The 27,679-nt window shown below is 40.5% G+C and overlaps 1 protein-coding gene across 2 annotated transcripts in view; it reads left to right on the top strand.

Annotated features, from left to right (window-relative positions):
- Window positions 1-27,679, top strand: part of cdk6 (cyclin-dependent kinase 6) — a 56,591-nt gene that overhangs the window by 15,771 nt on the left and 13,141 nt on the right. For both annotated transcript variants that reach the window (XM_041808692.1, XM_041808693.1), the window contains exons 4-5: window positions 2,500-2,667; window positions 26,508-26,617. In XM_041808692.1, coding sequence (XP_041664626.1) covers window positions 2,500-2,667; window positions 26,508-26,617 — 278 coding nt within the window. The remainder of the gene's footprint in view (window positions 1-2,499; window positions 2,668-26,507; window positions 26,618-27,679) is intronic.

Genomic DNA, 27,679 nt, shown 5'->3' with positions numbered 1-27,679 from the left:
AGTCTAAGCTGGTTTCGACATAGCTCACTGCTGTTCGCACTGTTTTTGCTCGTCTGTCATGGAGGCAGTCAGTGCCTATGGCCATGTCTGAGGTCAGATTTTGGGAATTAAAAAGAAGACGGCGAGGGCTGATTAACGAAAGGAAGGACAGCTGCTGAGAAACAGAGCAGGGCCTCTCTCTGCCTCTATCCTGTGTGTGATGGTTATCAAACATCTGCTACAGTCGACAAGAAAAGTCACAGGCCTCCTCTCGTTAACTCTCCCAATGCCAAAGTGTCTTCTCTTTGCTTAAATTCTCCCTGCATGCTCTTGTCATTTAAACATTTCTTTCCCTGGTATGCCAGGGGAATAATTCAAGTTTTGAAGTGAAGATGTGGGGACAATAATTTCTTCGAATTCTGGGTGAAATAGGTCAAAAACACCTATCCAGGAATACCCGTATTAAATTGAATGCTGTGTTTGGACCATTTGGAGTAAAAGCACAAACCAGGCATCTTAAGAAAAGTAACTCTCTGAAGTTTTTTTCCCAAACTTTCAGATTAACGGAAGATGCCACTAGTATTGAGAAATGCAACAAAAAGCATTTTTTCTTGTCTACGTTTGTATTTGTATCAAATTGGAGACTCCAGAAAGGATCAAGGTTTGCAGACATTTTTCTAGATAAATTTGCTAATAATTGCCTGGAAATAAAGACATTATTGCAGCAAATACAGTGGACTGTCAAGAGCAACAACAGCTAGTTTGAAATTATACAAAACCAGTCCATGGATCTTTATGGATGTAATCCTGTCGTTGGACTAACTAACATAATTTGATGGGGTTAAAGAGTGAATAAGCCTTGCTTATTTTTGTTTTCAAAGTTTCTCCTGCTGCTCACCTCTTTCCAGAGCTAGACTGAGACAAAACTTCTGCTCTGGCATTTTGGTCCCAAACATTTGGTCAATTATGACACAGAAACAAGTCCCTAAAGACAGCCACTGCTCCTCTGTTAGGCTACACAATGATTATTAAAGAGTTCATAAAGTACAGAGAGAATGTCAAAGAATAAGCCCTACTGTTCAGTATTAATCCTCATCTAAGGATTAATTAAATCAAATAATACTAAATACTTATTTTTCTTACATACTGTACATCATATTTGTCTTTTGTTATGTCTAATGCCTTGTGCACTTTACTTCCAGTATGGAAAGTCATCTTATTTTGAAAGACACAGACAAAGTTCCGGTGGATTGTCAGTTTAGCGTTAATTTAACTATGCCGAAAGAAACAAAACAAAGTGAAAGTTCATCCCCATTCAGATCACATTACAGTGGAATCACGAGGGAAGCTGTTTAAACGTGAGTTGTGTTATTTCAGTGTTCAATGAATTTTGCCAACAAAGCAATTAAGACTGTAGAGAGGAAAAGCAAAGCTGATGGCTGCAGACTAGTGTGTGCATGTTAGGAAGAGGAGAGAGAGACACTGAGCAGATTTAAGTTATGAAAATGACCAGGATATAATATTTAAAAATCATGGCGGACTGTGTCATTAAAACATAAATAATCATCAACAATTGTGTTTCTTTGATCGCAGGTCTGTCAAAACCCTGATAACGATTAGGATTAAATTCATTGTGCACATTTATTTAGTACCATTGTTGAGCAGTTAGGGTCCAAATCTTGACAATTTCGCACAGTATTTATATCCTATATTTTGTATCAAAAATAAACACACTGACTGCCCTTCACATGCTGAATCTGTCTACCGCAACTGAATAGCCTAAATTAAAAAACAAATCTATTGGCTGATCTGGTACCAAGTGTTATATGTGGTGCCATTTATCTCTCTCTCATACACAAACAACATCCCCATCTGTGTCAGCTGGAGATCTGCAGCTAGGCCTGTTATCTGCTTGTTTTGCCTTTATTATGGGGGGCATGAGAAAGGCATTACTGCCGTGGTGATTCAAGGCAGGGTCTGACGGTTTACGAAGGAAAAAGTGGCCCATAGTTGAGGATTCAGCTTGTGTTTCTGCTTACACTGTGTGAGTGTTGGCGGTTGTACAACCAAAGTGTTAAACATACCACAAATCCATCACACCAGTCCATGGTCAGGCTGTGGTCAGCTGTTGTGTGTCCATGTACACTGCACGACAAACAACGCACAATCACTCAAAGTTGGTGTGACTTACAAGTGAGACTGCGACACAAAATTGTAGTAGTGCTGTTGACCTACGATCTGATTAAATCATGTTTGCATAAAATGATGTTGACAACATTCAAACTTGTTTTACACAACCATATATCATTGCTTTATTGCAAGTCTACTTTGAATGGTTCTTTTACATTATGGCTAGTAATCAAATCCATGATATTTTGAAGGCATGTTTTGAATTTCAAGAGTAAGTGACTTCAGCTGAGACACTGGGGCTGAGCTACTCTTTAACTCTTTGAGGGTTTCTGACAAAAATTAAGGCTGTTATTAGAAAATCAATTCTGTTTGTTTTCTGTCATCCTGCAGGACATGATGTACCAGCTGCTCCAGGGGTTAGACTTCCTGCACTCGCACCGCGTCGTTCACCGTGACCTAAAGCCGCAAAACATCCTGGTGACTAGCTCTGGACAGATCAAACTGGCCGACTTTGGTTTAGCCCGCATCTACAGCTTCCAGATGGCGCTCACCTCTGTGGTGAGTGAAGTCGTTCATGTGTCTGAGCTCAGTTAGTCTCAACCAAAAGTTTCTTAAAGCAGAGTGACTCATCACAAACACTGCGAGCCCAGCTGATGAGGAAAGATCAGAAAGTGGGTCGCAGGATGTTTAAACTGGGTCACAGACAAAAATAGACCTGTAAAGGGGGAATGTTGCATGACCTTCAATATCAACTGCTGTATAGTGCACAGACTCTGACGCAATAGGAGTTTTGGCTCCAATCCACCTTTATGCAGTGTTGAGTAAAAAGTACCAAATCGACCTTCTCCAAACCCTGAGTCATCCTGACCCTTTGCTGCACACTGAAGCCACATAAACAGATAATCTCCCTTTATTTTCTGGGGAATTTAGTCATGAGAACAAATATTAAAGTTAACTAAAGATTATAATAGTCCTTTTTGTTTTCCAAAAATAAGATGAAATACAAGAGAAACAAGAAAATTAATTCAAAGAAGCGCACACTATTATTTAACTACATTCCAGTCTAATTTTACACAAGTTAGCTATACAACAAGATGTCAAGGAGTCTCTAGTGTGGACATTGAACTTGTGCATACATGAAAATATGCAAGTCTAAATGCACTGTGTGCTCAAGACATCGCAGGAACATCATGTTTAAGATGCACAATTACACCCACTGATGCACTGCCTTGAACTCCCCTTCCATCTCTGGAGACTTAGATGAAAAGAATCTAAAGTGACGTAGCGGGCACTTACAGGGCATCAGCAAGCAGCTCTGCAGCACCGAGCCAAATGATAGTGTTTCTCTGTGTAAAGTGAGAGCCCAGGGCCCCAGCAGTCCTTCTCAGGAATCCCTCAGTGGCCACTGCAGACAGGGACCGGACAGACAAGGAGAGACGGACACCCCTCCCTTCCCACTGTCGGGACTTTGATGTCCAAATGGTGAGCTGTGAGCTCTGATGACCAGATAAAATAGAGAGAGGCTGAAAGGAGTCTTTGGAAGACTGAAATAGAGAGAGATGAGACTTTTAAGATTGAGGAGGCAGCCAACTTCTTGATATCTTGTTGTAAGCTTTAATTACAAAGACAAGTTCTTGTAATACTTCATATTCACACAGATATTTTCATGTTTCTTTTTGCCGTTGGGAAAATGGAACAGGTGACTCACAAAACATCCTTTTACGTATTTTAATCTGGGCGGAGTAGAATACAGACCTGCCAGGATTAAAAGATGTTAAAGGAAGTTTTGTGTGATGATTGTTACATTTTCCTGTTAGTTTCTATGTGGCTCTGCATGCAAAGAGTTTTGTCATATTACCAGGCTGTCTGTGGGGTCTTTTGTAAAAAATGTAGGCTTTCGAAAAGTACTATTATGCAAAACCTTAAGGTTTTAAATGTTGCAGCTCTGTTCAATTTTCATATTTGTCCAAAGAGGTTATTGGCTTGTTTTTCTGCTTTTGTTTTAACTTTAAAGTGCATGTGAAATTCTGATGGAACTCCACAAGATCAGACATCAGTCTGCGCACTTGTTAATCGCTGCTGTTGGGCCACAACCAATCTCTTAAATCCCCACTTTTCAGGGAAGGACTATATTTTTCAAACAATTTTAACACTAAATAGTCACAGACAGCATTTTTTTGACGCTTTATATTGGTTTCAAATTTGTTAAACCCTTTGTCAGATGTAAAGATTGAGTGATAGCACTGATACATGAAAAAAACTAAAATCATAAAAAAATGGAGATAGGAGATTTTGACCTGAGACCAGTGTCATGTTCTTGCCCAGTGAGCTATCAGTGCATCCTTAATGCTCCGCTGTGTCCCTAGCCAGAAAGTTCATTGTGTGATCGATTGATGCATACATGTCAATGATTGGTAAATGCAAGTTTTCTCAGAGGTGGGTTGTAATGTTAGCATAGCAAGTAGAATAGTAGTAGAATAGTTGTTATGTTTTCAGATTTTTATCTTAAAATCTGCACAAAACATGAATATAACTGGTTAGAAACTGAAGATGCAGTTGGTCTTTAATTACATAGTGAGTCTTGAAATAGGACTTAAAAAGTATTAAATTAAATGTCATATTTTCTTTATATACCTTGATTATCTTTATTATTTTGACCATATCAGTTTGATGCTGTTTAATTTAAAATCAAGCACAAATATATATATATATATGTTTGTTTGTGCTTGATTTTGGTTGAAATAGTCCTAAAATAAACTGAAAAAGGCCTGATTATTCTGGACAATGTTAGGTGAATGAACATTACTCAACAGATCTGCTGATGATCATCAGATTCTCTGGAAGCAGGATGACGGTTGGACGTTTAAAGCCAACAAACTTTTGTTTTGCCAAGTAAGCTGAGCTAGCATGAGAGCTTAAGTCAGGCTCATCCACTAATGGAGCATCTGCCAAGCCTAAGTAAACATAAACATCCTTTTGGAAGAATGCTAGCCCTTCTTTCTGCTCTTACTGTGAGAATCAGTGGACACAAACGTTTGTACTTTTCACCGCACAATAGAGATAAGCAGCCTGGATAGTGGACACCAGCAGGTGCTCTCCACTTTAGGATAATTAGAGCTGATTTATACAGAGTATAAATGCTGGTCATTCAAAAAGTTCACAAGTCAAACTGATGTCCACTTTAAGGTTTTAATCTTCATAGAAGAAAAGGCATGTGGAGCACCATGAAAACTGAAATTATAAAACAATTTACAGTTTGAAACAATATACATCATACATACATCTTGACATAATTCAAAAGCAATAAAATAAACAATATTTACCGTGTTTGCCTGAAGACCAACAGAAAAAAGGGAACAAAAGGACAGCAGGTGTTTACTTTTCTCCATGGTGAAACCCGCAAATCTCTCTCTAAGTCCTCCAGTAGTTAGCTTCAGTTAACACAATCACGTCACCATAAAACTTTATTTACAGGACGAACATCACGGACAAATATAAATAAAATAATAACATGACCAATAACATTATAAACATTAACAAAGCAGACATTTCATGACTGAATACAAAATTAATCTAGCAACCATGTAAATTAAATTTATGTAGTTAACCTTTTATGTTGTCATGGCAACTCAAAGAACTCTAACAGTGTCAGCTACACAGAGTAATGTATATCCTATGTTAAGGACATTTTAACTGCCCATGAATCAATCTCTAAAAGAGTTTTTGGTACAGAAACTGAGAGCATCGAGTATCATCAGGCAAGTTTCAAAAGTAATTTTTCTTCACGTAGCAACAGTTTCATCTATGATGAAAAATATCAACAGAGCACCATATACACTTTATAGATTATTTTAAGAGTTCACATAATTATTTTCTGTGCATATTCAGCAGTTTTATAAGTTTCTCCTTGAACATGCATATTTAAGTGTTAAAATATTGCATGAGATGCCTTATTCATTAATCTATGCTCTACCTATCATCAAGTAACAGCAGATCTTAGTAGAACTAAGGACAGATTCAGATATTTTATCACTGATTGAAATCAGACGATGAGGTTTTTGAGATCATCACAGGAATCAAAAGGCCCTTCATTTTTAAGCAAAAATTACCAAGGAAATACTGTGTTGGAAATGTCAAACACAGGCTCTCTCTTTTTGAGTAACATTATAGTACCATGCCCTTAAACTCACAGCATTTAAATTCTGTTGTCAGCGGGCTCTTGATCAAAACAGCAACAAAAACTGAAAAGGTGCGCTGCTCAGCTCCACCCACCTCTGTTGTTCCTTCTTGTTTTGATTGAGGCATCTTTTCAATAAATAAATAACACTCGATACACTGTGTTAAGATGATTTCACACAATGGAGAGGAGGAGCTAAAAGTGGCCTTCCTGGTTAAGGCGTGAGCTCCATGAACAGATGTCAGTAGCAGATGTTTATCTGTTGGCGTCTGGTAGATCTAACTGCTGATTCAGAGATGAGGTTTTTACTGAGACGAAGTCACATGGAACCTGATCTTTTTTCATGGTCACACACATTAGAAAATGTCACCATTGTAGGAGTCTGATGTTGTGTTCATACCAGACACAAGTAAAATCATTCACACAAGTTAATTTCATGTAAAATCAGTGTATAGAAGCAAGTAGGTGCAAGTTAACCTCGGGTGACGCGAACACCATGTATTGCATAAAGTGAGCTCTAATTTTGCACAAATGAGGCGAATTTACTCCACGTTCACTTTATTCACTTGATCGCAAGACTGGAAAAATTTGAACTCAAGCAAATCATTCCACGCCACCACCTAACTGTCTATGGTGACCCCAAGCTATAAGCACAAGTCTGTTCTGCCAGCACAGGAATAAAAAGAAGCTTGCTTGGCGGAAAGTGATAGAGGAGGTCTGATTGCTTGAGAAGTTGTGAAAACTTTGCCATTTGTCACAACAGATAAAAGGCAGCAATCCTCTTAATGTGGTCAAGTTCAGCCATGTTTGCTGGCAACAGACTGAAATGCCTGTTGTGGGAGAAGGCAGCCCCTCCCCTCTCTCATGTTGTGGACACATAGATTGTAGATTTGACGCATTGAGCAAGTTACTTGCACAAATTAAAAAAAAAAAACTAACTGCGTAAACTCCTTATATTTGGCGCATTCAGATATGCTCATAGGCGATTGTGTTTGGTGTGAACACATTACCCCAGTAACCTGACACGCATAGACTCTTTCATATGTCCATAGCATGGGTAATTTTTTGGGAAACCTTTCAAACAAAGTCTTCGGGAAGGGCTGGACTTTTCAGTAACCTAAGCTCAACAGGCAGGTGTTTTTGTAGTTTATGAATGTTGGATCGTGTTGGTAGATGAAACTCATGCCAAGGCTGATTGGGAAAAGTGCAAAAACATCCTCACCAAGAAAACCTTTCATTGTGGCTCTTTGCAGTTGTTTTGATGAAGAAATGTGGTCAATTTCTTGAAGAAATGCCACTATACTAGAGCAACACCAGTGGCAGCCATTGTATACACTGGCTTACAGTGCAACAAAACCCCACCCGTTGCAGCTGATTGGTCAGGTCAATTTTTAAACCTGACACAGTTGTTCCAGACTGGAGCTTTGCATGATGGATCTGCCTGATGACAGGCAACCTGGCCGGTCCATCAATTTTGCAAGGTTTTTACACTACAGGAAGTAATGAAAAGAACATCGATACCAGCTGAATTACTATTTCAAACATCTGTAATAGTATCGGTCCCAACGTTCACAGTTGGTGCCTTTCTTGTTGGGCCACAGGTGCTCAGGCAATGGCACATGCAGAGGATGGCAGAGAATAGTTGCAGTCCATCAGAAGTAAGCAGCACAAAACATGACAGAGATTCAGTGGGTGAAAGGTAGCTTCGTATAGCAGTTCATGTTTCCTTATATAGCAGTCTGTCACATAACATCCAGCATTTCTAGGCAGCAATAAACATGCTGTGTCCTCCATGAAAGGAAACAGACGGTTAAAGCGTCAAAGCCAAGCATTTCTCTAGCCTTGACACCTGTTGGAAATGTTTGAGCTAATTACAATGGTCATCTATAGCCTTATAAACCCATTGTACTCTTAAATGTAATTTCAGTATTATAAAGGGGTTTTCTATGAATCCCAATCAAAGCACGCCGTACTTTTGCAGTTCTTAATCATTCTGATTGATAATATTTCTGAAACCCTCAGGGGAAGTCTGGAATCACTGAAGACTTTAGATAGTGATGCTCAGTATTTGTTGGTGGTTTCGTTGCATGTTTTTGTTTTTCGGTTGTTCATTTATAACTGGGCTTGAGCACTTTGTCAAATGTAAAATAAAAATGAGGGAATTCACCCTATTAGACATGAGTGGTAGAAACCAAGCACCCGAAACTACTCATGCGCACTCGTACACTCATTTCCTTCCTTGGTTAGTCTCAGTGAAGGTTGTGCATATGTGCGTGCCTTTAGTGCGCGCGCCTGAGCAAAGAGCTGCAACGTGAGCACAGGATCTCCACTTCTGGATTAATAGTCCTCTGTCTGGAATCCCCCTATCAGTCCACACACTCACACAAACACACAGACAACATCCATTCATACATTCGGTGTTTCCTCCTGCTAATAAAAGCAGATACTCAACACTGAATGCTGTGCACATGCACACAAATACAGAGTTTAAGAGGATCTTCCCCTTTGCCCAACAGACGAGCAGTTGCTTATTTAGTCACCTAATGCCACCGTTACTGGCAGACAGATGGGCTTTGGAGAACTGCTGTTGCTTAAGCGTACCAGACACTTCTCTCTCACTTTCAAAGTGATTCATTTAGCACTTCTAAAATGACAACATAGCTGCAATGAACATTTGCATATGGTCTTCAAAAAGAGTCCCCTCGCCCCTTTTCTTCCCAGTGTCACTAACTGAAAATGGCACTCTGGTACTTTCTGCTGATGATTTACCAGCACTGCTCCAACTTCTCTTTTTATAATGAGTTTGCTTTCTCACCCAGCAACATGCAGGGCTGTTAATATGTCATTGACAAAAAATGTGCTCTCAGTATTGGAGAAAACGTGTGATGGAGTCCGGCTGCATTTGCACATGCATGGCTGCATGTGACTGATGGCCCTATCGGCGTCACTCACCGACCATGTTGCACATATTTCACCCTAAGAGAGAGAGAGGAAGAAAGGGAGGGAGACCACCCATTGGCTCGGTACTGGGGTCCGGATTAGGCTGCCCCTGGCAGTCCCTAGAGGTTCGTTGCTTTGTTGATGGTTTTTTAATGACCCCGCGCTGGCTCAGGGCTCATTGTACTGGCTTGAGTGACAGGCAGATGGGAAAAGCTGATGGGTTAATCTGACAAACCCAGAAAGAGTGGAGAGGGGTCTCTTTTCTGTCCATCTCATTGAGATCCCATTTCTGTTAAAGCGCTTCAGGGAAAACAATTTCTTCTGATGCTGTTTGAATTTGGAGCAAATGCTACAGCAGAATCCAAACCAGGAGTCTGCACGGATACTAAAATTCCTCTGTGTAACAGGGTTTGAATAATGATTTATTAGTATGAAAACACACATTTTAATCTGTTTTTCAAACAAGTTAAATTGAAACCTTTCAGCGTCTTTCTTGGATCTGCCAGATAAAACCAGCAGACAGATTCTTAAGGCTGAATGTAGCTCCTTACTAGCAAAGAACAGAGAAGCTTTTAGACTTTCTGTCTGGGTGATTACTGCGCCTGTTTGGAGGTTAGAGATAATTCAAGGGCCCCTAAGTCCATGTACAGAGGGTAGAGGCCTCAATGGTGCGCAATGGTGGCAGGCTCAATTCCTGATCCAGATGCTGTTTGGTGCATGTCTTCCCCCACTCTCTCCCCTTACTTCCTAAGCTGTCCTATCACAATAAAGGCAAAAAGCCCAAAATACCCTCTTTTGGACATTAACAGAATTGCACCCAGACAATGTTGAACTTTTAACTGCATATAAGATCAGGGATCACAACATCAACAGTATGGAATTGGTTGATATTGCAGAGTTAATTGTCAGTATTGGCCCCTTTAAAATTTCTGCTGATAATTACAGCAGATATGTAGTATACAGCAAATATCTGCAGAATGTTTAAATATATTTGTAATAATTGTAATATATTTATTTGTATGGCTCTTTTAAAGCCAGAGGTTTACAAAGTTCTTTGACCATATGCAAATACACTCATAAGAACAAATAATATAACTCCAAAAACCAGAAGTCCACCAGCAAAAGAACCCATGAACAACAGTTGACCCGAACATCGTAAGAACCCAAGAGACAATTCATAAGAACCTAAGACCACATCATATGAATCTAGCAGTAACAATTTTTTGGTTGGTAAAATCTATATACAGTTTATACGAGGGCTGTTTTTTCATAGCTCAGTCTCTTTGATGTTAAAAAGGGAAAAATCTGCAGAAATTTGGACAGCTAGGGTGTAACTCCTCTTCAGAAACCAATGGATGATGTCACTGACACTGCGTCCATGTTTTTTATAGTATATGTAAAAAAACTTCATGAGGCACTACTTTCTCTTGAACAAAACTTGATGCCAGCACTTGTAAACAAGGACTTTCATTTTTGACATTTGTCAAATTGGTCTGTAAGCCTAAACCTGGTTTAAGAGGATGTTACCCACCTGATTGTGGGGGGCCAACTGTGAAGTTTGATGGAGGAGGGATAATGTTATGGGGCTGTGTTTGGGCAAGATCTCTTATCACCAGTGAAGGCCAATCTTAATGCTTCAGCATATCAAGACATTTTGGACAATGCTATGCTTCCATCTTTGTGGCAGCAGTTTGGGTGAAGGCCCTTTTCTGTTCCAACATGACTGTTCCCCACAGCAAAAGCAAAGACTATCAAGACATGGTTTGATGAGTTTGGTGTAAAAAAAAATGGACTGACCCACACAAAGAGCCCTGACCTCAACCCCATCGAGCACCTTTGGGATGAACTGGAATGGAGATTGCTAGCCTGTCTTCCTTGTCCAACATCAGTGCCTGACCTCATAAATGCTCTGCAGAATAAATAGGTACACATTCCTACAGAAACACTCCAACATCTTGCTGAAAGCCTCCCAAAAAGAGTGGAGGCTGTTATGGCTGCAGAAGGGGACCAGCTCCATATTAAAGTGCATGTATTTGAATAATGTCACTACAGTCCCTGTTGGTGTAATGGTCAGCCCACAGGACACTTATGTCCATATCATGAATGATTGTTATAGTTAGAGATTAGGTCAGGTGGTGTTGTCCAAAAATAACCCTTTAATGACCACTATTTATTGGCAGCCATTGTTCTACCAGGCTGACAGGACGGTCCCATGAAGCCCATTAGCGTTCTCGCTCATGGATGTCATGTGCCTCCCATTGCTAGTCAAATTGGATTTGGGAAACTCAAGGGGGAATGCCGTTAGACCTTCATTTTGTCACTTATTGTTGAACTCTTGTTTTTCTAGCTTGAAACCAAAATAAACTGAGGGGGTGCTATGATTTACAGAAGATGACAAGATAATCTTATTAGTGGGGAAAATGTTTTGGTGTCTTTGCTCTGAGCTTATCTTTAGTGAGTCTGTTATTGAGTTACACAGCAGCCAAAGGGAATTTTAGAAGTCTTTAAACTGGAGCTTTTCAAGTCTTTCTCAGTAAATAAATTCCTTGTATACAATCAAATCAACCAGTTATATTCAAAGCAGTATCTCCCACCAGTCTGTGAAGTAGTCAGACTTTCCTTTTTGTCAGAGACATGCAGATTAGGGAAATTGTTACCTGATAAAAGGTAATTTCCCAATCCCTCTCCTACTCCCCCTCGTCTTAAAGCTCTCCCACGACCAGAATAAGATGCATATATCTCAAATAGCATTAAACAAATTGAAACCAGATTTCCTGCCTTTGCTTGTTCTGATGACAAGACAAAGCCTTCAAGACCGTTCAAACTCTATCGGACTTTTGCTTCACTTGAAGTGTTTGTGTGTTAGTTGACTTTAAACGCGAGCCTGTGGGAGTTAGGGGAAAGTGTTTGGTGTTATGGAAAGTCACACCAATCTCACAAGAAAGTTAAGACAATGCAGATAAAACACCTGCAAACAAACGATGCACTTTTTGATAGTGGCTGCTCTCTTGGTTGGTCCTTGTTATTCAAAATGAAGCTTTATACACTAGCAGGTAAAAAGAAAAACCATAGGTTTGTGCGTCATACATGCATGTATGAATGGCACACTTTCATCTGTTTTGCTGCAAAATGCAGCATAGTAACTCATTTCAAACTGATAACTAAAGATGAATGGAACATGCCGTGCTTGTGTGTTTCTACTATCGACGGACAAACGGACAGAATCAGATGCAGGCAGCAGCAGCAGGGAGAGGGAGGGGGGAAACCCTTGCACTGCACGCAGGAGAGCACGTGCAGCGCACTCTGGGAATGTTTAGATATCTCCTCAAACGGCTCCGCATGGGAAAAAAAAGGAAAAGTCATGCTCAATGCTTCGACTGCAGCCGGCTGGAGGAGAGGGGGGCTGGCCCCAATTTGACATAAGAAAACACACAGTTCACACACATATCTGAACAAAGACTTACCATACATGCACACTATAAAAACGTAGATATGTGCATTGCTTTGCTTTGACATGTACAGAGTAGGTCTGTCTTAAGAGCTACCTGTAGCACCCCACACGCTCACAAACACTTCTCTACATTTCCCTGAATTAACTGTTGGTCACCTCCTGGCAGGCCTCCAGGTAGGGAAAAGGGGGTTCTGATTGGAGCGTGCATAGTGCATGTGTGCCGGCATCTGGATATTAAAGCCTTGTCTGTAGCAGCAATGGCAAGAGGAAGAGGAGGGAAAAAAGAGAAAAAAATTACAGCATATATCAGGAATTTTCCAGCTAATGATGTGCGGATGTGGTAGCACTAGGGAGAGAGAGAGCCACTGACTGTGCTGTCTTTGTTTCACTCGCTGAGGGCCCCATGCTGCATTCCTGTACACTGTGCATACTTTGGCAACAGTTGTACTGCCCGTTTTTTCTCTTTTACTGTATACAGTTTGTGCGCTGCTCTTGCACTTTTCTTTCTGTCTGTCCCTCCCTCTGCCTCTACCTCTCCCCCTCACCTCTCCTTTAAGTCTCCTCTGTCTCTCATCCCTTATTTCCTTTCCAGGCTTTGTGACGCTCCATTGTTGGGGACTGTAAATTGTCCTTTTTGCAGAACAAGAGAAAGAAAGAAGGGAAAGTGAGGGAGGAGTGAAATAATGGTGTTTACAACATGGCTGACTGCTAGAACTTCGAATGGGGCCTCTCTGGAGACACAACATTACAGCCTGAGCTCCACTGTGCTCTCAGAGTGCATAGTTTTGTTCATTTTATTATTATAACATCCGCTCTGCTTCTCCCATATGTGGCCTGCATGTACACTCAGCAGCCTTTATCTGTTTTCCTTCCTTACATTCACATAAGGAAAGCTTTAATTTGACCTGGATAGCTTTCAGGAATGTCCTAAAATTCAAGCCGACTTAAGGCGTGATACAGTTGAGCCATTTACCTGAAGGGCTTAACTTCATCGCACACTTATTCCTCTTTATTCAGTAATTGCTGAAAGTTAAAACCTCCAATCATGCTCTTTTTAAATTCAATTACAGCAGTTATTTGGCCTCAGGTGCATCCAAAGCACTTATCTGTGAGTGTGTAGATGGTGTGTATGTGAGTCTGTGCAGTGCTGCTCTTTCATCCTTGGCTTCCTCAGTGAGAGAGAATGTAAATACAGGCCCCCGGCCAAGTCCCATCAGCCCCGGTGCCTCCGGCACTGCAGTCTTCAGCTCCGGCCTTAGTCATCCTCATGACATTAGGTCGCTGTGAAGGTCCCTCTCGGAAGTGCACATGGAGAGTGACAGGAAAATATTTGTGTCATGGGTGAGGTGGGATGTTAGGGGGGTATGGGTGAGGAAAGAATGGAGTTTTCAACAATGCAAGGTCACTGAATTCAGGTTTATTTCAACAAAGTAAGTATTTTTGAACTTAGTTTTTATGCCTTTGTGCTCATTAAACTCATTGCTAACATCAGACAACACAGTAACTTGACAATGAAGTGGTATGTATTACACATTAAAATGGGTTTCCAACAAGGCAGCAGGTCAGAGGAATTCCATACGTTAAAAAATGACTAGAACTTTCCTCTTAGAGTTAGGCATGAAACTGTTAATTTGACAGCTATTTTTAACTTAATCTTCATCTTAGTCTTTGCATCGACTATCTATGACTTATGTTGTTCAGGGTCCTGGATAGTCTAAGTCCATAGATTAAAATCTTTTGAAAATTTTAGTCACATTTTTAGTCATTTTTAATGTTGGTCTTATGCTCTATTCCACAGGATAAGTATTACCTGGGGACCTCTGGTAATTTGAAATAAATCACAAGAAATGTCTTTGTTTTTACTCCTGTGGGAATCAACCATGTATGTTATTTGTGGAATAAAGAGTCCAGGTCAAATTACCAATCATATTTGAGTGCACACAGAGGGCGACTGGCAATTCTAATCCTGTGTAAATCAGCATCTCTGTGATTTAGGGTGGTAATTATGTTTTTACAGTCTGTGAAGGTTTTTGTGCGTCTTTTACTGATCAAAAAAATAATAGATGCCGCGTAGGTGATTGTTAACAAAGTTTTGACACATATAGGTTATTTATAGTGCTTTTCTATCAATTGAATTAGCCTGTGCATTAAAACGGTTCACTTATTTATCCAAAATCAAATGTGCATGCACCACTGCTCTCTTCTTGTGCACAGCCCTTCTGCTTTCTACGGTTTCTCTTTACAAGTGCCTGATCTTATATCAGTATCATGAAGCCAAACATTTCATGCATAACCAAATTGACAATTTGAAATGTGTAGCTCATCATTCAGTGGTTAGGCTGCAACAGCTGGTCTGAGTGAGGGCTGTTGTGGATGTGTAAAGAGCCCAAATTCCATTGTTAGGTTTGTGTATTGAAAGACCAGTACTTTTACTTCTACTACGATGAATTTTAAACCAAAGTAACTGTACTTTTACTTGATTACAACAGTGTATCTGTGGCTGCAGTAGCATTACCTATAACCTGTAGTTGCATGCAGGAGATACACAGACTCTCTGACTGAGAACGGTAATATCAAGCAGACTTAATTGTCATATGAATGAGAAAACTTGCGGTTTTGGTCTACATCCAACAACACAGTAGTGGCAGATGTGCTTCAAGACATGCGACTAACATTGCAAGTCCTGCAAAGTGACTTTTGTGCATGCTTACATTGCCGATATATCATCCAGCATTAAAGCACTCACCCACATAGCTACTGTATGTGCCCCTGCACTGGCTCCTTTGGTCTTTCTATTGCCTCCGTAATTCCTCTGTTACTACCTCCAAAGCTGACACAGAGGGGCACACTTTGTCCCCCCATTACCTCTCTGCTACATTCATAATGAAATTTGCATAAACCATTTTCCATCTCTTCAGTTGGCATGCAAATCTAGGTAAACTGCTTTTGCCTGTAGCTTCAAATTTAGGGGCCAAATATGTAACAGTTTTTAGTGTGTAAGTATATATCCCAAAACGTTGAAGTATTGCGTACACCTCTTTAACTAAACTATCTTATTTTGGGTAAAAACTAAACTGCAGCATTTTGTAATTCAGTTCATCTGACATCTGCCCTGCAGCAGTGGTTACATGCTTTCAAATTTGTTACATAGAAATGATCAGTTTTGTCAGTGATGGTATTTGTAGGTCACTAAGATGCATCAGTTTAATTTTTAGTCCATTCCATAACCAGTTTAAAAAAAAACACTCACAGGAGCTTTAGAGGGATTTTTAAAATCAAAATGGAAAAATGCTGCATAATTCTTCTAAATTCTTTCGAGCTTGCTGTCCTCTTCACTGCTCCGTCGTTGTTGCACACGATAACTTGGAGGGTCCGCTGTAGCACTATCCACAGGAAATGATTGCCAACATATGAAAATAAGACCCAAGTCGGAATCAACTGGAATTATCCTTCAAACATGAAACACATGCTGCAGATATCTTGCATACATTTGCAGACGTACAGCACTCAAAAGCACTTGGCAATTGAGCACGTGAATCCAGACAAAAGCAGGTGCTCGCTCGGTCACGTGCGAGTACTCACACATAACAAAAACCAAACACCCCCGCGCTCACATGCATGCTCCCCTATTGTCATTCTCCTCTGCTGTACATGCACGGCACACTGGTGGCACAGATCCGGATGTTGCAAGTCGGAGCGTCTTGGAGGTCTGGCCAAGGAGGTCTGGAGGTCCTCTGGGGCAGAGGAAGCCATTTCCTCCCTGAAGCGGAGTGGGGAGCAGAGAGGAGGAGGCAGAGGAGAGGTGGTGGTGAGGGGGAGGATGCTCTCAGCAGAGAGGAATTCTCAGAATGTTGTCCTTTAATCTGGAGTCAGCCTCACACACACATGCTCTTTTTTTTTTTTTTTTTTTTCCTCCCTCTGCTTTATCTGACCTCCTCTGGCTTCTCTGTTACCATGCGGAAGAGAAGAGGGGTGTGAGATAGAGATTGAAAATGCAAAGCAGCTGACCTAGGGGGAAAAAAGAGTGCACGAGGCTGACTAACTTTCTCAGTGTGATTGTCCTACATGTGTCTGTATCTCTGTTTCCATTCAGCCTGCGCAGAGGAGGGAGAGCAGGAGTGTGTAATGAAGGGATATGTTAAGCAGAACAGAGAATGAGAAGGGGGAGAAGGACGGAGAGACTAAGGAAGAAGGAATTTAAATGTGGTCAGAAGAAGAGGAAGGGAAAGGACAGAAACAAGCTCAACAGAACATTGTGATTGGGGGAATGTCCTTGTCTGATGCATGTGTAACCATCAGCATGTAGACAATTGGTGATAGAGAGGTCCCTTTAAGGAGTTCACAGTGAGTTGATTCACATTCAATATGGAGACATTGGAGTGTCTTAGCCTGCAAAGGTGCGTGTGATAGAGATGTAATCATGGTTGTTGGAGGCTCTGCAACTGTTGTAAGCAGACTTAAGTGCTGTGTTTCACAGACGCCCAGGCTTACAGACTGGAAGAGAAAGAGATGCATTTTATTGGAGGGAATGTGGGGAGTTGAGGACAGAGGGAGGAGGATGGGTAAAAGAGTTAGGTGGACTGCTGAGTGGAAAGCTGCACTGACTGTACAGCTAGTTAGGAAATGAAAGTTAGCCTGAAACTCAAAATCAGACATTTTAAAGGGCGCACTCACACTAGGCTAGCCATACCGTGCCATATTCTAACTGTGCTGAAGCCCATTTGACCCCCTCCCCTGTCCCCCCCTTTGGCCCGCACTCACACTGCTCTACACATCCAGGCCTGAGCACAGATACTTCACGCGCCGACGTCATCACAGAGTATTCACCGTTGATGAACTTATACATGTTGATGACTCAATATACATAAGTGTTGTTTAGGCTGTAAAATAGCAAAAGATTTGTACGATATCTGATTTGACACCAGAGTTATTTCAGCTGACCTGGGATCAGTAACTATACAGAGCCCAGTGAGAAGAGAGTGAAAGCGGTTCACAGCGCAGAGTTGTCTCTCTCTACAGTATATAATCTGGCCTAAGCAGAATTCCAAGCACTTCTGCTGAATGAAACCCAGACTTTGTAACTCGTATGAGCCCCCACAGTCATTCCTCTGCATGTTTGTGTATTATCTGAATCCCCTGACACTCCTTTATGTGCATGAACTGTGCCATATCTCAGCGTAATTTCTGTATTCTGTAATTTCTGAATCAGTCATGAGATTAACCCCTGCACACACTTGTCCACGTATTTGGCAGACTCTCTTTTACGCACCTATGATGAAAGGTGTTTGTTATCCTGTGAGATGCTGTTTGTGGCTTAATCAAATGAAGAAAATTTGTTTTACAAACCAAAAAACCTCTCATTGTCGTTAAAGCCTGACTTTGCTTGAAACTGGTAAGAAATGTGGACAGGACTGGGATCTATTAGAACGAGGTCGTAGTGGAGCTTTGCTAGGTTAAATTCTTCAGCTCGGATAAAATCTTTGCAACTTGCTGAAATACAATGAGACAAAATATAGTGATCTCTGTATCTCTCTAGAAAATATCCTGCCTTTTCTATCTCTCTTTGGGACAGTCTGTTGAGCATGCAGCTACTGCTTGGTGTGCTTTCTGCACTCTGAAGCGGGTCCTCTTGTTGTTACTTCATGTTAGGTCACATTCCCTTGCTTGTGCTCCTTCATTTGCATCCGTGCCATGCCTAGGCCCACCTTGTCCTTCCGTGCTGGGGCCGTAAAGCATGCCGTACCCAAGCACGGAACGATTGCACTCACGCTAGCCAAATGTACCAGACTTTAGGCTGAAATGGGCCCAGGCACAGTAAGGATGGCCTAGTGTGAGTGCGCCCTTAGTGTCTGTAATGTTTACATTACTGTGTTTGGCACTCTTACATACTACCTGCACTGTCTACTGGAATTCCCTGTTCTTTTTCTATGCAAATATTCTGATGTCTTTGTGTCTCATGTTTATTCCCTGTTATAAAACATACAGTGTGTAGACTGAGCTCACTTCCATGTTTTCAGCATGGCCACAGGTCCTGCCTCCAACAGGCCTTTCAGACTCCTTTCCATGAACTCAGGACTTGAAAAACAAGTATGTGGGGTTCCTGTCTTAAAATTCCAAAAAAATGATAGTTTTGGTGGCTCCCTTAACTACACAGCTTTACCAAATTTGTGCAGAAACAGCTAACTAATCCATATCTGTCAAGCAAAGAGACTGGGGGTGCTCTGTTTGTTTGCATCTCCAGCAAAAGACCACGCCCCCAAATACCTGTTTGTGTGTCTGAAAGAATAACAGATGTTGACAATTTAAAGAGACCTTTGTTTAGTTTTCATGAAATTCAAATCTCCTAAGCAAATATTAGACATAATGGAGACTGTTCAGTGTTTTCACAATGTTGTAATCACGGCTATGACTACAAAGCTTTCAGCCGAGAAGTAACTAGTTAACACTGTACATTATTTTGAGCACATTTAATGTGCAGCAGATTGGATATGCTGAAGTTATCACCTCTGTATTAGAAATAGAGGATAGGTTGTGCCTGAATGGAATCGTGACCCTTAGAATTGGAATTGAATCGAAATTGTGAGGTACTTAAAGATTCACATCTCTAGTTGGCACTGCTAAGCCCTATTCACAAATGTGCAAATCTACCCAAATCCTCTTGAAATTTTTAGGGTGAACTGCATGTGTGCCAACCACCTCTTAATTTTCTGTGTAAAATCAGATGCAACAGCAGGAAATGTTCAGCCTGTCTGAGCACAAGCAGGTGAGAGAGGGGTATTATGTTTATATCATGCAACAGTCATGCCACTACAGACTGAACAAACTGCTTCATTACATTTTTTTTGTTTGCTGGCATGTTTTTCTGTACTCTTTAGTTAATCATTTAATAGACTGGACTACTTGTAGCTTTGATTTTTATAGTGTTTTCCTGGAATTATACCGTACCTGGCAGGTATAGGTAACAGAGGGGGCCATCTTACCCCCTTCATTTTGGAGGCTTATTTTTTGCCCTTTTGACATTCAGCACCAGTTGCCTTTTGTAATATTTCAATAATCACTGCTGGCTGCATGCCTTAATTCTTATTGTTAAGGAAGCAGAATATCTGAGCCGTCATCCTAGAGTGGAGAAGTACAGGATTATATCAGTAGTCAGCATCTGCAGAAAACTGCGAAAAGAATGGCGGCACTCCTCCAATGGTGCGTTAACTGGACATACTTCGGTGTGCCTCTCTCGTGCATGGATGGGGATTTCTGTTGTGTAGCAGACTCTGTTACTTCTGCATTCTTTTTACAACTCCACTTGTCCCATGAGACCTCCCCACCAGCCCTCTTGTCTAATACCTGATTTGCATGTTTGAACTACCAACTTTGAAAGGATTTCAGAGGCTGCTCTTCTGAATTTCTTTTGAAATTTTCAGTTGTGAATACAAGAAAACAACTTCACCATGTGAAAATGGGTGTGAGATTATGCCCCAGGAAATCAAAGATTTAGCCAGTTACCAGAAACTTATTTTATAAAGGATAGCCAAGAACTCATCCAAAATCTAACAAAAACAGTAAGCCAGCCAAACTGCTGTGCTGGATGGCGTGCTTATTTATTATTGTAATGATGATTTTTGGCACTTCGGCTCCACACTGTAAAAACGATGAATCATGCTCAGTCATACTTTGACAGTTTGACTAGAGGTTATGTGATAATGTGATAACTCAATAGTTTGTGTTTTTCTTTTCAAGTCATGTAAGGTTTTTCAACTGATTCAAATGGTTCAGTTGAAATTTTTAAAGTGAGTTTAAAAGATGCTCCTTGTCAGAGCTTTAAGTATAAAAACAAGTGCCGGTACTCCTCTTAATCACCTATTATCAGTCTATCACACAATCATAGAACTAATTTGGGCAATATGGACCAAAAGTGCTACCTCAGAAAATTGTTTAGCTGAGCTGCAACACACGATAAATTTTGGATTTTTTTAATCTACAAAGAAATCATAAAAACATTCCTTTTTAAATCAAATCTACATGGAACAAATGCCAAATGTCTCACTGGTACCTTACACAGAGTGCCCTGGGTGTAGAACAGTGATACCTACACTCGGTCATATCATGCGCTCTCATGTGAACATTTGCAGAGAGGTAAGCCGAGTAACACACTTTCCTCCCATTCTAATGGCAGAGTGACTAGATGGAAGACTCCTCGGTGCAAAAGACATGAAAGCCCACTTGGAGTGCAAAAAAATTACAGTGTATTGCACTGAGGAGAGGCTTCCCTCTAGCCACTGTGCTATAAGTCCAGATTGGTGGAGGGCTGCAGTGATGACCTGTCCTTCTGGACCTTTGTCCCATCTCCACACAGGATTGCTGGAGCTCAGTCAGAGTGACCATCGGTTCTCAGTCACCTCTCCCCTGATTGCGTAGTTTGGTGAGACGAAAAGCTCTTGAAAGAGTCCTGGTTTTGTCAAACTTCTTCAAATTCAGAACTATGGAGGCCATTGTGCTCTTGGGAACCACCAGTGCAGCAGAAATGTTTTTGTAGCCTTCCCTAGATCGGAACCTTGCAACAATCCTGTTTCTGAGCTCTACAAGCAGTTCCTTTAACCTCATGGCTTGGTTTTTGCTCTGATATGCATCGTCAGCTGTGAGGCCGTCTACAGAGAGGCATGTGCCTTTCCAAATCATGTCCAATTAATTCAGTTTACTACAAGTGGACTCCAGTGAAAGTGTAGAAACATCTCAGGAAAGAGCCAGAGAAATGGGAGGAATGTGGGCTAAATTTCAAGTGTTTATGCAATGTGGTATTTCAGTTTTATATTTTTAACAACTTTGCAAAAAAAAACATAAAATAAAAAATTCTGTTTTCACTTCGTCATGATGGCGTATTGAGTGTGAAATAAAGAGAATATAAATGATTTTTTTCGCTGAAGCATCAGGCTGCAACCTAACAAAAATGACAAAGTGAAGGGGTCTGATACGCTCCAAATGCCCTGTATGTGTGTGCATCAGTGATGTGGGGTTGCACTCCCACTTTCTGGTCCATGTAGGAACTCAGATTTGATGTACATTTTTTCTGCACTTGTTTGGATTGGTGCATGTCCTCCATGTATAAGGTCCTGTGCTGAAACTGCTGGATATGGATGGTCACCTTGACACCACTACAAGTCAGCATGACTGGTATAGATTTACTTTGATTATTTGTTTATCTCAGTCTACTCACAATTTTAAGGCAACCCAGAGACTACTCTTATGGCACTTAATGAATTACTGAAAATAAAAGTTAATGTTTTCTTCAGTAGCCATGCTTGCTTCAGCTTTGAGAGGACAGTAGTCTACATACAGTGCTTAAAAAATTTATTAGACCACCCTAACCCTAACCAAAGTAAGGTTTATGCCACGGCTGCCCTAAATTAACAGCATTGGTAATTACCAAAATCATTTTTTATGTTTCTGCAATGGTTAATACACCAATATGTAGAAGCTCTTTAACCGAAATGATATTTTTAATGCTAAAATATAATTATTATTATTGTTTTCCATGATTTTTCAAACTTACTGATTTACAAAAAAACTGAAAATATTAAAGCACATTAATATTTCTTGATTAATATGTCAAATTATAGTTATTTACTTGCATTCCTGGACAGAAAAAAAGTTTTAGTGGTTGAATGTTATGCTTGATTAATTTCGGACTTCTCAGAGAAGCCCAGTGAGCCGGCTCAAATTTGGGTGAATTCAGTTTGAAAACCCTCATTCCTGTCCAAAATGGTAAAATGTGGAGAGCTCACTGAAGATGAAAGAGTCCACATTAAAGCACTTCATGATGCTGGATGGTCTTTGAGACAAATATGACAGGTGGTCTAATAAATTTGTTGATCACTGTATGTCTGAGAAAGAAGCATGCCCAGAGTCGGAACAAGCAGACTCGGGGTGTGTGTCATTGAGAAAGGAAGTGAGAGTCCTGAGAGGCTTATTAATATATTGTTTGCCTTTTTCAATTTCATTGACAGAAAAGGGGGAAACAGAAAAACAACAGTTTTGACCTGAAGTGCAAACAAAACCCATGAGACAATTAGATACAGAAAAGAGTTCCTAAAGTGGGAATAGTCAGGCTGTTACTTCAGATTGTGATAAATCTTAGATCATCTGTCTTCCTGTGTGTATCTGCGAGTGCATGCGTGTGATATAAGTCTTAATCTGCAGTTGTGGGTAGGTTTTCGAATAACTATGAAGCGGATGCAACCTTTAGCTCTGGGTCTGTGGTTCTTCCTAGAAGGCTCTAGCTGTTTCTGAGTGTTCATGGAAGTCTTGGCTCTTGCTTTTGCAGGGTTGCAAACTTTGCAGTACAATGAAGTCACATGCATTTTAGGTCTGCAGCTGCTAAAAGATTTGGATTGGACCATTTGTCAGTGATGCATCATTGCATATTTGAAAAAGGAAACACGTTTGAGTGTTTGGTAGCTGGTCGCTTACAGTTGAGTAAGCACAGAAGATTTGATAAATCCTACAAAAATAACAGAAACACAGCTCTGAATTTTCCAGTTTGCAAAAAAAGAGTGACATTTCCTTTCCTGACTTTATCAGCAGCTGTGCACTTCCATTCATGATTTTTCTCTGAGGTTTCTCTGTTCAAAAGTCTTCAATGACCCAAACAGTCATTCTCTTCATTCTCTATGCATGTCTCATTTCTGGTCACGTTGCTCAGCTGACACATCTCAGCCAACTAGCCTCAACTTCCTTTATATTTCCACTAAAGCAGGAAGCAAGAGATGAGAAAGTATCACACATCTGCAGCCCCCGGCTCTATTAATAGTGCCATTCAGTTTAGAGGAAAAAATGTGACTGAACTTTTTATTCCTCTTATCACTCTCTTCTGACCGCTTTGCTTAAGAATTCCAGCTCAGGGTAAAATTCGGTCAGTCTGACTTTGCTGTAGCTATTCTGGACTGGACCAGATTTGAACACAGCTGGGATTCCAGCTAAATGCTCATTTTAACATGCTAGCTTAGTGTAGTCTTAAATCTATCATTTAGATGTTTATCAAATAATATTTTGTTTGAGTATCCTGCTAGCATGCTATCAAAGGTTATGTTGATGATATTCATTTAGCTGTAACTGGATAGGTTTAAGGAAATATACTCATAATGATGACACTACAGGAAATGTTGCAGGATCCCCAAAGTTAGGTGAACTTACTTTGGGCTCAGCTTTTTAAAATGTTGAGTATAGAATGATCTGGATATGTGATCTACTTTTTCTATCAAGGATCAGATAATCCAGCTAAACCTTCAACAGATTGTTGAAAAGAAATGTGATAAAATAGACGTCCTCAGGCAACTGTAGCTTTTTCTTTTTCTTTGTAATATACATATTAACACTGACTCATTATTTCTTTAAAGGAAAATCCATTAGTGCTGTAATTGAGATTTACAACATTTTTTGTCTGTTGGTGGGACCAGAATCAACCAACATGTTTGAGTTCCTCAAAACTGCTTTAAGTGACCCATTATTTTGGTTTGTACACGCAGTGGGGAATCAATCTATGATTTAAAAAAATCGTTTTATTCTCCAGACCTCATGTGGTCCTGATGTGACGCCATCGTATTCAGTTTGCAATTTAAGACCCCCTTCACTTTAAAAATTTTATTGTTTCAGCCTGTTGCTACAGTCATTTAAATTCATTTTTATTCTCATTAATCTCCACTCAGCACTCCATCATGACAAAGTGAAAATGGAATTTTAGACATTTTTAAAAATTAAAGAAAAATAAAAAAACCCTGAAATATCACATTGATATAAGTATTCAGACCCTTTGCAAAACATTGTAAATTTAACTAAGGTTCCTCCCATTCATCTTGATCATTGCTGCGATGTTTCTACACCTTGACTGGAGTCCACCTGTGATAAATTATACTGATGAACTGATGTGGAAAGCCCACACACTTCTCTATAGACGGCCTCACAGATGCACAGAGCAAAAACCAAGCCATGAGGTCAAAGGAACTGCCTGCAAAACTCAGAGACAGGATTGTTGACAGGCACAGATGTGGGTCCCAAGAGCACAGTGAAGAAGAAGTTAGGCACCTCCAGGACTCTTCCAAGAGCTGGTCGCCTCTTCCCAAAGTGAGTGATAAGGGAGAGGAGTCCTAGTAACAGAGGTGACCAAGAACCCGATGGTCACTCTGGCTGAGCTCCAGAGATCCTGTTTGGAGATGGGACAAAGTTCCAGAAGGACAACCATCACTGCAGCCCTCCACATATCTGGGCTTTATGGCAGAGTGGCTAGATGGAAGACTCTCAGTGCAAAACACACAAAGCTTACATGGAATTTGCAAAAAACTCCACATAAACTATAAGTTGGCTTCCATCTAGCCACTCTGCCATAAAGCCCAGATTTGTGGGAGGAGCATGAGCTAATTTTCAAGTGTTTTTGCAAAGGCTCTGAATACTTATGTCAATGTGATATTTCAGTTTTTCCTTTTTCATGTATTTTCAGAAACATTCTTTTTTTCACCTTGTCATGATGGGGTACTAAGTATAGATTATTGAGAGAATTTTTTTTCTACTGTAGTATCAGGCTGCATCATAACATGATTGACAAAGTGAAGGGGGGTCTGACTACTTTCTGAATGAACTGCATATTGTGTTTTTTGCCCCACATATAGCATGAATTAAGATCTTTCCTGGCTGTTGGATAATCTTGATATTTCTTTAAGACAGTTATTTTAATCCTATTCAGGTTTTAATGTACACAAACTGACAATTTCATTATATTAAAGGCTAAAAATTGATTATCTTATCCTATATTTGCTTGTTAGCCATTCCTTCTGAATTTAGGTTTAATTATATCCAATAGCAATTATCCGATCTGATTAGCTTTAAAAAACTTGGCCCTAGAGATTATGAAGGATTAGTACACATTTGACAGCAATTTTTTCAAAAACATTGAAGTATTTATAAACCAAACTGTATCTCTTAAAAGATAAAAGATAATAAAAGTTCATGTAATGCTGAAACTATTCAAAAACAAAAACATGTCTTCTCCACAAAAAAGGCTTCTATCTAATAGGTACTTGTCTGCTGACTGAAAGTGGCCTCTCAGGTCCTTGCATATGCACTTAAGTTCCCCCTATTCTCTTTATAATCTCTCATTTCTAGACAGTGAAGATCATTGCTCTACTATTACACCAAGAGACATATGAAAAACATCTAAAAGATTAGTGTGTCCTTTCCCAGTTCTCCCACACAGAGTCCAAAACTGTTAATAAAGATGTCTAAGTGACAGCACACTGTTTATGCTTACAAACATTTGCCTCAGACTCTACGGTCCAGATAAGCTCTCTGCAGTGCCTGAGAGAGGAACTGCAGCCAAAAGCTGTTGGAAAAATCTGGAGTTTAGGAAAGCACCTGGAAGCAGTCCACTCTCTTACTAAGGGTCACTGAGTTTTGTCTGGAGGCTTTCCCTACTGTAGCTGTTAACAATGCTGCTGCTTTCCTGTAGGTTATGACTGCACACACACACTCAGAGCTCCCGATAGAGTTAACAGGGACGAATTTAGAAACCCTGAATTAAGGGAAGTGGCACAAAATGGCTGCTGGGGTACCTTAGGTGTAGTGAAACTGAGAACGATCCTAAGGAGTACATGCCCTTGTGTCTCGAGCTGTATTTATGGGTTCAGGCTCCTTTTAAACCCTCTATATTTTCATGTGTTGGCTTTTATAATAAGTTTCTAACTACAGTTGCATGCCATCTCTTCACAAGTCTCTCTTCCTTTTTGTGTGTACAGTGGGTATCACTTCACCTTTTTCTAAACAGATTTCTGCTCTGGTTGTGTATTCCAGGTGGTGACATTGTGGTACAGGGCGCCCGAGGTGCTTCTCCAGTCCAGTTACGCCACACCAGTGGACCTGTGGAGCGTCGGCTGCATCTTCGCCGAGATGTTCAGGAGAAGGTGAGAGCTGCAGATAAAACAGAATTAACTTTTGGCACTGATTGGGCTCAGCTGGTAGAGCAGACATCCCACATACAGAGGCTACAATCATCAGTGTCAGCTGCAGTTTCAGGTCCTGGCCTCACCTTTTTTGTAGAGTGGAGTGTTACCAGACATGGAAGTCAGGATGGTAGCCAGGCGTTTGGAGATGTTGTTTAAAAAAATGTCTTTTTCCCTAGCGTGATGCCCCTTGTCCCTTGATTTGACATTACTTATCTGTCAAGACAACATTTTGCTGATCCTAGATCAGATCTTCTGACATGGGCCTGTAGCCCAACATGCATTGAAGACGTCAGTCAAGTGGCACCTGTCAGTCAATCACAGCCCCAGTCCCACTTAAATAAGTTTCATTTAGGGGCAGTTTTGTTCAGCTATAGGGTACAAATTTGGATTAAAAACTGATAAACCCACAGAAAAGGAAACACTTCACAGCTAAAACAAGGGCTGTTGTAACTGGCTAATCAATGAAAGCTCTCTGCACTTTGTGCCATCGGGAGAGTTGACAGGCCACGAAGGAAAAGTGAGCATCACAGCATGCTGCTACAGTGATAGACAACAGGGCCAGGAAAGCAAAAGGTTCAAGCATTCTAGCATTTGTGGCACCAGGTAATGACAAAATTGCTCTTAAAGAGAAGCATTATATATGCACCAAACATATCTGGTGCAGGTGCAGCACAAAGCTGATCAAAACTTCAAACATTTGTAAAATGTGTCTTGCATTGTAAGGAATTCTCTCTGCTGGGCAAAAAGACCGGGGACCAGGAACTGTTCTCTCGTCCCAGGGAAGAATCTGAACAATTTGCACCTGATTTTATTAACTTTTTGTTATAGGTACAGTGCTTAACAAATTTATTAGACCACCTGTCATATTTGTCTCAGAGACCATCCAGCGTCATGAAGTGCTTTAATGCTCACTAGGCTTCTCTGAGGAGTCAGAAATTAATCAAGCATAACATTCAACCACTCAGGAATGCAAGTAAATTACTATAATTTGACATATTAATCAAGAAATATTAATGTGCT

The sequence above is a fragment of the Cheilinus undulatus genome, linkage group 16 (assembly GCF_018320785.1).
Source record: "Cheilinus undulatus linkage group 16, ASM1832078v1, whole genome shotgun sequence".
Taxonomy (NCBI): Eukaryota; Metazoa; Chordata; class Actinopteri; order Labriformes; family Labridae; genus Cheilinus; species Cheilinus undulatus.
Note: the sequence above shows the minus strand (reverse complement) of the source record. Positions and strands in the feature narration are given on the sequence as shown.